This window comes from Elephantulus edwardii, unplaced genomic scaffold (genome assembly GCF_000299155.1).
Source record: "Elephantulus edwardii isolate Elephantulus edwardi_28Jun2011 unplaced genomic scaffold, EleEdw1.0 scaffold00082, whole genome shotgun sequence".
Lineage (NCBI taxonomy): Eukaryota > Metazoa > Chordata > Mammalia > Macroscelidea > Macroscelididae > Elephantulus > Elephantulus edwardii.
In genome coordinates this window covers 1,728,586-1,736,254 of record NW_006399832.1, presented here as the reverse complement: position 1 = coordinate 1,736,254, position 7,669 = coordinate 1,728,586, and the positions used below count along the sequence as shown (strand labels likewise).

Here is a 7,669-nt window from a genome sequence, read left to right as displayed (position 1 = left end):
GGGTTTAGGGCTGTTGTGCATAGGGTTGCTATGAGTCGGAAACGACTCGACGACACATAACAACAAGTGTCTTCCTTGCTCTGTTCTGACAACTACCTCTTGGTACAAGTATAAGTTTCGCATTAGCACAATCAAATGTTCTGGGATTCCCATTCTTCTGAGTCAGCCACAGCTTGTTGTGATCCACACAGTCAAAAGCCTTTGCATAGTCAATGAAGTACAGATAGACATTCTTCTACATAAGATTATATGTAAGATTATACAGAAGATTATGTATTAAAAAACCTTAAAGTCATGTCTTTCATGCACTTTCCTTTTGATAATCTAAAAGTACATCTGTTCTATCAGTGGCTTTCACTTCTTAAAGGTTTTGATGTGGATTACCAAATTCCTCTTTTGAAAGATTATATATATAATTTATTCTAGGATATTAGCATTATGTGAGTGTCTTACGTTCTCTGCTTTTGTCAGCATTAAGTTGTTGCAGACCAAGGGTCCCAAAGAGTGGAATAATTTTATAATTATTAATAATGAGACCGACAGCCAAGAATGAGATAGGGCAGAGAGCATAAAACAATGGGGCAGCAGGTCCTGACTGAAGACCCCAAGCCAAGCTTCTCTGTATCTTTATTGAAAATTATCAGGAAGTAAATCACAAAGATAATTCAATGCAAATGAAGCCATGCTCTTTCTACTGAAAACCTTCTGCCTGACTCAGGAGGGAGGGGTTCACAAATGCAAGAATTTGGTATATCCTTAAGGATTACCTTGATGCCTCAGGTGAACTCGAGCTCAGGAAGCAACACTCCCTCTATAGGGGGCCCCTTGCTGTCTCCTGTCTGCAGGGAACAAACAGCTCATTTTCTGGGATCTGCCACAAGAGAAATCCTAACTTATATATCTGTAATTCCTTCAATTCCTGAACCAGGGTTTTCATATAATATTTGGTATAAAATTTGGCTTCCCATATTAAGTATTTTCCTATTTTATAGCCTTTTCCAATTTTCAAGTTAATAAATAACATGACATTGTTTGTTTTTAATTGAGATTTTAATGAAAGTTTATAGAGAACTTGGATTTCCATTCGTTTATTGTTGCACGTTTTCCTCCCTGCCCACCCCAACCCCCATTTCACTTTTCTCTTTGAAAAAAAAAATTATTTTATTGTTGTACAATCCCCCATAGTCCACTTTACTATGAAGCTCTTATTCTGGATTGTTGTCGTGCAAATAATACCTAATCATATATTCCTTTTAAGCAGTTCAATTCCTCATCTGTTTCTACTATGCTGGAGATGAAAAGGTGAGGAAAAATGGGGTTGCTTTCATAGTTAAAAAAGTCCTTTCTAGATCTGTCTTGAAATACACTGTTGTGAGTGACAGGATAATATCCATACACATACAAGGAAGTCCAGTGAATATCACCATCATTCAAATATATATACACCAAGAATCAGAGCCAAAGAGGAGGAAATAGAAGATTTCTACCAACTTTTGCAGTCAGAGATTGCTTGAACATGCAATCAAGATATATTTATTATAGTGGGTGACTGAATACAAAAGTGGGGGATAGAGAAAAAGGATCAACAGTTGGAAAACATGGACTTGATGACTGAAATGGAGCCGGAGAGAGATGATAGAATTTGGCACAATTAACAACTTATTAATTGCAAATATATTTTATAAGAAGCATAAATGCATGCTATATACACATGGATTTCACCTAATGGTATGCGTAAGAATCAGACTGATTACATTTGTGGAAGGAATAGCTGTTTCATTGCAGTGAAATTTTATTTTAGTTAGTTAGTTAGTTTAGTTACTTTGTTACTTAGTTATTAAGTAAGGGATTCAAAGGGCTTTTCACCTATTTACTGATCATTTGTATTTTTTTTATATTTGCCTGTTCAGGTCCTTTGCCATATTTTTAATGTTGGGTAATTCATTTTAGTAAATGACAAGAATTCTTCATCTTTCAAGAATAGTTTTTCTGCTATCTAATTTGCAAATTTCCCCAGGCTTTTTTTAAAATGATTTTTTTCAAGCAAATACTTATTAAAAATTTCTTCCTTCTCATTTCCTTTAAAATATATTTTCACTCTATAGTTCTACTTTTATTTTCTTCAAATTTTTATGTACCCTTAGTACTTTAATGTATTTGAAACTTAATTTTGATATTAATAAAACCTCTTTGCCATTGAGTCAGAGCTAACTCACTGGGGGTTTGGAGGCTGTGAATTGCATGGGAGGAGTATGTTCATTTTTCTCTCGTGGAGCTGCTGGGGCATTTGAACTACCTGTTTTTATGCTCACAGTGTGATTCCCTATGGGCTGCACAATCAGAACTCTCTATTTTTGATAGATGAGTCTTTCATTTTCTAAATCGTTAACTAGATATTCCAACACGAGGAATGCATTTCCTTATTGAATTGATATATCATATACAAAGTAACAAAGTGTGGATCTATCTATTGTTTATCTATTCTGTTATCTTAACCTTCTGCTTGATCTTTTCTAGGTGTCATACTATTTTAGTTATTGTGATTTTTTTTTTATTTCAAAGAATGCTAATATGAGGCATTCCACTCAATTTTACCTTTAACTCAAGGAAGATAATCAGTAATGAGGCATTTTGTGAACTTTTCCTAGACTTGAGTTTTGTCACTGGCTCCCATGTTGGAGAGCTGATCATCTGGGATATCTTGGATTGGACGATGCAGGCCTATGAGCGCAACTTTTGGGACCCATCTCTGCAGCTGGATGCTCAACAAGAAATAAAACTCTGTCAAAAACAAAATGACATTTCTATTCATCACTTCACATTTGATGAAGAGGTAAAAAAATTATAAAATATCTATAAACTTGCATTAAAAGAAGTTTCTTATTTTTAAAATTGTGTTCTATTATGGATGCAAAAAGGTAGTCTCATTTGTTTTAAACTGTGCTTTACATTATTCTGAGTCCTTTTGGAAGAGTGCACCATTTGCATTGAAAACCCATTTCTATTTTATCTACTGTTGTTGGATAAGGAAGTAATTAAATGGCTACATGGAACTCAATTACGGGAAATAGAGAGTTCTGGGGCCTGAGGCTTTAGTGGGACTTTCACTGCTAACCTAAAACCATCCCCCTCTGGCAGTTAGAATACAGCGTGGCTTCTCCTATGCAGTTCAGTCTTGGAAACCCAATGAAGAGTTAAATGTGAGTCAGTTCCAAATCCATAGCAATGCAGTTTTTTGTTCATTTTTTATTATTGGAAAAGCCCTTTTGTAAAGTCTAGTACATTTCCTTGAGAAGTAAAGAAAATTGGAGATTTGTGGAATGTTTCTTTTTTAATCTTTTGTTGGAAAATACCTATGTGAGAATTGCTAATTTTAATTCTTACTCTGGAGAATAATGCTATTGAAACCCTTTACATATATATATATAAATCTCACAAGAAATTTTTAAGAGTTAAACTTCTGAGGAGATTAGATAAGGCTTTTCTTGCACTTTATTTTCTACATTTTAGTATTATTTAAATTTTCAGTCTATGTTCATGCTATATTCAAAATACCAATCATTACTGGTAGATGGATTTCAGGGGGACCTTGAAACTGAGAGAGACTAGAAAGAGAAATATGGCAGTCTGCTTCCAAAAGTTAGTCAAGGAAAACTCTCTGAATCACAACAGAATATTGTTTGATATAGTTCTAGAATGTGCACCGTTCTGTTGGCAGACAGCCTCCACGGTGGACTCAAATGTACCAGTGGTCATGAAGACATTGCCAGCCCAAGCCATTTTCTCTTGTACATGGGATCACCATGACTTAAAGCCAACTAGATGCCAGCTAACAGTAATAATGCATGAACTAACTGTGGCTAAAATTAAGAATGGTAATCCCAGAACACTTGATTGTGCTCATGTGAAACCTATACCTAGATCAGAAAGCAGTCATGAGAACAGAGTAAGGAAACATAGCATGCTTCAAAATCAGGAAAGGAGAGCATAAGGGATGCATCCTGTTTCCATATTTGTTCATCTGTATGCAAAACTGACCATTTGTGAGGCTGATTTTTATGAGGAGGAATGTGACGTCAGGATTAGAGGAATACTCATCAACAACCTGTGTTATGTAGATGACACACCTTACTTGCTGAAACTAAGGAATACCTGAAGCGCTTGCTGCAAGGTCAACAACTGTAGTCTTTAATGGATTGAGGTTCAACATCAAAAAGAAAGATTCTCACCACTGGATGAAGTGGCAGCACCATGATAGTTGAGAAAGAGATGGAGAATATTGACAGTTTCATCTTGCTTGACTCCACAATCAAAACTCTTTGTACCAGCAGTCAGGAAATCAAAAGACAAATTCTGCTGTCATAGACCTCTCCAGAGTGCTAAACACCAACAGTGCCAGTCTAGAGACTAAGGTACGGTGGATCCAGGCCATGGTCTTCACAATTACTTGGCATGCATCAAAAGAGTTGAACAGTGACTAAGGATGACAGAAAAGAATTGATGTCTTTGAACTGTGGTGTTGGAGAAGAATATTGAACATATCATGAACTGCTAAGAGAACAATAGGTTTGTCCTTGAGAGGTTAAAACCAAGTTTCTCCTTAGAAGCAAGGATTTTGAAGCTCTGTTTTACATACTTTGGGCACATGGCCAGGAGGGACTACATAATGCTTAGAAAGGTGGAGGGACAGCACAAGAGTGGAAGACCCCAGATGAGATGGATTGACACGATAACTAGGCCAATGGGATTGGGTGTGTCTCAGTCAGTGAGACTGGCATGGAATAGGGCAGCATTCAGAGCTGATCTACCTAGGGTACAAGCTTTTCAACAGATGGTGCTGACAAAACTGGATTGCTAACTCAAGAAAGCTGGAACAGGATATACATCTCACACCATACACAAAAATCAACTCAAGGTGGATTACCTGGGAGTAAAGCCCAAAACCATAAAGTTCATGAGAGAAAAACTGAAGTCAAGCTTAGAAGGCCTAGTCTGTGGTATTAAAAGATGACAAATATAGCCAGAAATGCACAATCTGAAGAGGATAAAATTGATGAATGGGACCTTCTAAAGATTAAATCTCTGTGCTACTCAAAAACTTTTTTCAATAGAGTGAAAAGAAAACCTACTGACTGAGTTTGGCAATACCATCTCAGACAAGGATCTCATAATAAAAGTTTATATAATCCTTCTGGGCCTCCAGAAGACAAAGACTGATAACCCAATTACAAAATGGGCAAAAAACATGGAAAGACTTTTCATAGAAGATATTTGGATGGCCAACAGTCTCAGAGGAAAAAAAAATGCTCAAAATCCCTGGCAATGAGAGAGATGAAAAAAAAAAATCACAGTGGGATACTATCTCACTTCAGTAGCAGTGGCAAAGTATAGCAGGTCAGCAAACAATAAATGTTGGAGAGTATGTGAAGAGGTGGGAACTCTCATGCACTGTTGATGGGATTATAGAATGGTACAACCACTCTGGAAGTCAGTTTAGCATTTCCTCAAAAAGCTGAACAAGAAACTCCATCCACTACTAGGAACATACCCCAAAGAAATTCGAATTGAGACACAAATGGAGATTTCTGCACCAATTAGTTAATGCATTATCCACCAGCAAGAACATGGAAACAGACCAAATGTCCAAATACAACTAAACAGATTAAGAAATTGTGGTATATTCACAAAATGGAATACTGTGCACCACTCAGGAATGACAATTGAAAAAAATACCACATAGCTTGGTAAAGACTGGAGAGCATTATGCTTAATGAACTAACTCAGTCTCATAAGGACAAGTACTGCATAAGATAATTATTGTAAAAGTAGAAGGATAGTAAAACGTATAGGGATTCAAGGAGGCAAGGGGTGGGATCAGAGCGCTGACGAGAGGCAGGGGCGAAATCACAGAGTTGCTTAATTTGGTGGATGAAGGGAGAGGAGGGTAAAGGAAATGGAAAAAGATCAAGTGGGAACCTGAAAAGACAGTGTAATGGTGACTATAGTCCAATAGTGATTAAAACATAATGAATAGGAATGATTATATGAAACCAACATGAATGAAAAATTGTGTGAAACACTATATATATGAACTTTGTAAGCAAATCAATGTTAAATTTTTTCAATTTGTTTTGCTAAATCCCCACTGAGACTAGATGATTCCAGTACAAGTTCTAGGCAGTGGTGTATAAGGAAAAAGCAAGATATAAGTTATTCGATTTTATTATTGATTCCAAGTATAGTTTTTTTGTGTGTGACTTTAGTCACTAAAAAATTTTTAACTTGAGTTTGACTGTGTGGACCGTAAAAAACAGTGCTGACTCTGAGAAGAATGGGAATCCCAGAACACTTGATTGTGCTAATGCAAAACCTATACTTGGACCAAGAGGCAATAGTCAGAACAGAGCAAGGAAACACTGCATGGTTCAAAATTGGGAAAGGTGTACGGCAGGGATGTGTCCTGTCTCCATACCGTTTCAACCTGTATGCAGAACAGATTATCCGGGAGGCTGGGCTCTAGGAGGAGAAATGTGGGGTCAGGGTTGATGGTAGATCTATCAACAGTCTGCGTTATGCAGATGACATAACCCTGCTTGCTGAAACTGAGGAGGACCTCATGCACTTGCTGCAGAGGGTCAAGGACTGCAGCCTTCAGTATGGATTGAGGCTCAATACCAAGAAGACAAAGATTCTCACCACTGGACCAATTGGGAGCATCAGGATGGATGGTGAAGAGATTGAGATTGTTCAGAGCTTTAGTTTGCTCGGCTCCACAGTCAACACTCATGGCACCGGTAGCCAGGAAATTAAAAGATGTATTGCAATGGGAAAGTCTGCTGTTAGGGACTTTTCCAAAGTTCTGAAGAGCAGTGGTGTCTCTCTGGACTGATACAGGCCATGGTCTTTGCAATCACTTGTTATGCATTAGAGAGTTGGACAATGACCAGGGAGGCTAAAAGGAGAATGACGCCTTTGAGCTGTGGTGCTGGAGAAGAGTGTTGAGGGTACCATGGACTGCTAGGAAAACAAACAGCTTCATCCAGGAGAGGGTTAAACTGGGCAGCGCCTTGGAGGCAAGGATTCTGAGGCTTCGTCTAACATACTTTGGACATGTTGTAAGGAGGGACCAGTCCTTGGAGAAGAACATCATGCTTGGTAGGGTGGAGGGACAACGCAGGAGAGGAAGGCCCTTTATGAGGTGGATTGATTCAGTGACTGGGGTAATCATGATGGGTGTGTTGGAGACAGTGCGATTGGCACAGGATAGAGCAGAGTTTAGGGCTGTTTGTTGTACATAGGGTCACTATGAGTTGCTATGAAAAATCTCAATCTCTTCACCATCCATCTTGATGCGACTCGATGGCACATAACAACAACAACCTGAAAAATGACAGTGATGCTTGCCTATTTTAAAATTTATATAAAATTGACCACTAAATACAAAGATGAAGAAATTAAAAAATTCTACAACTTCTGCAGTCTCAAATTGATAAAACATGCAGTTCCATCACCAGTTAATAATAACTAATCATCAGTTAAAAATAACTGGTGATCAAAACAACTATGAGGTATCATCTCACCCCAGTCAGAATAGCAAAATTTAACAGAACAGCAAGCAACAAATGCTGGCAAGGTTGTGGAGAAACTGGAACCCTTATTCACTGTTGGT

The 7,669-nt window shown here is 37.7% G+C and overlaps 1 protein-coding gene across 1 annotated transcript in view; it reads left to right on the top strand.

The window, feature by feature from the left end:
- The window catches only part of WDR41 (WD repeat domain 41), an 82,901-nt gene that overhangs the window by 60,774 nt on the left and 14,458 nt on the right, over window positions 1-7,669 (top strand). The window contains exon 9 of the mRNA XM_006889838.1: window positions 2,649-2,833. Within this exon, the coding sequence (XP_006889900.1) occupies window positions 2,649-2,833 (185 nt within the window). The remainder of the gene's footprint in view (window positions 1-2,648; window positions 2,834-7,669) is intronic.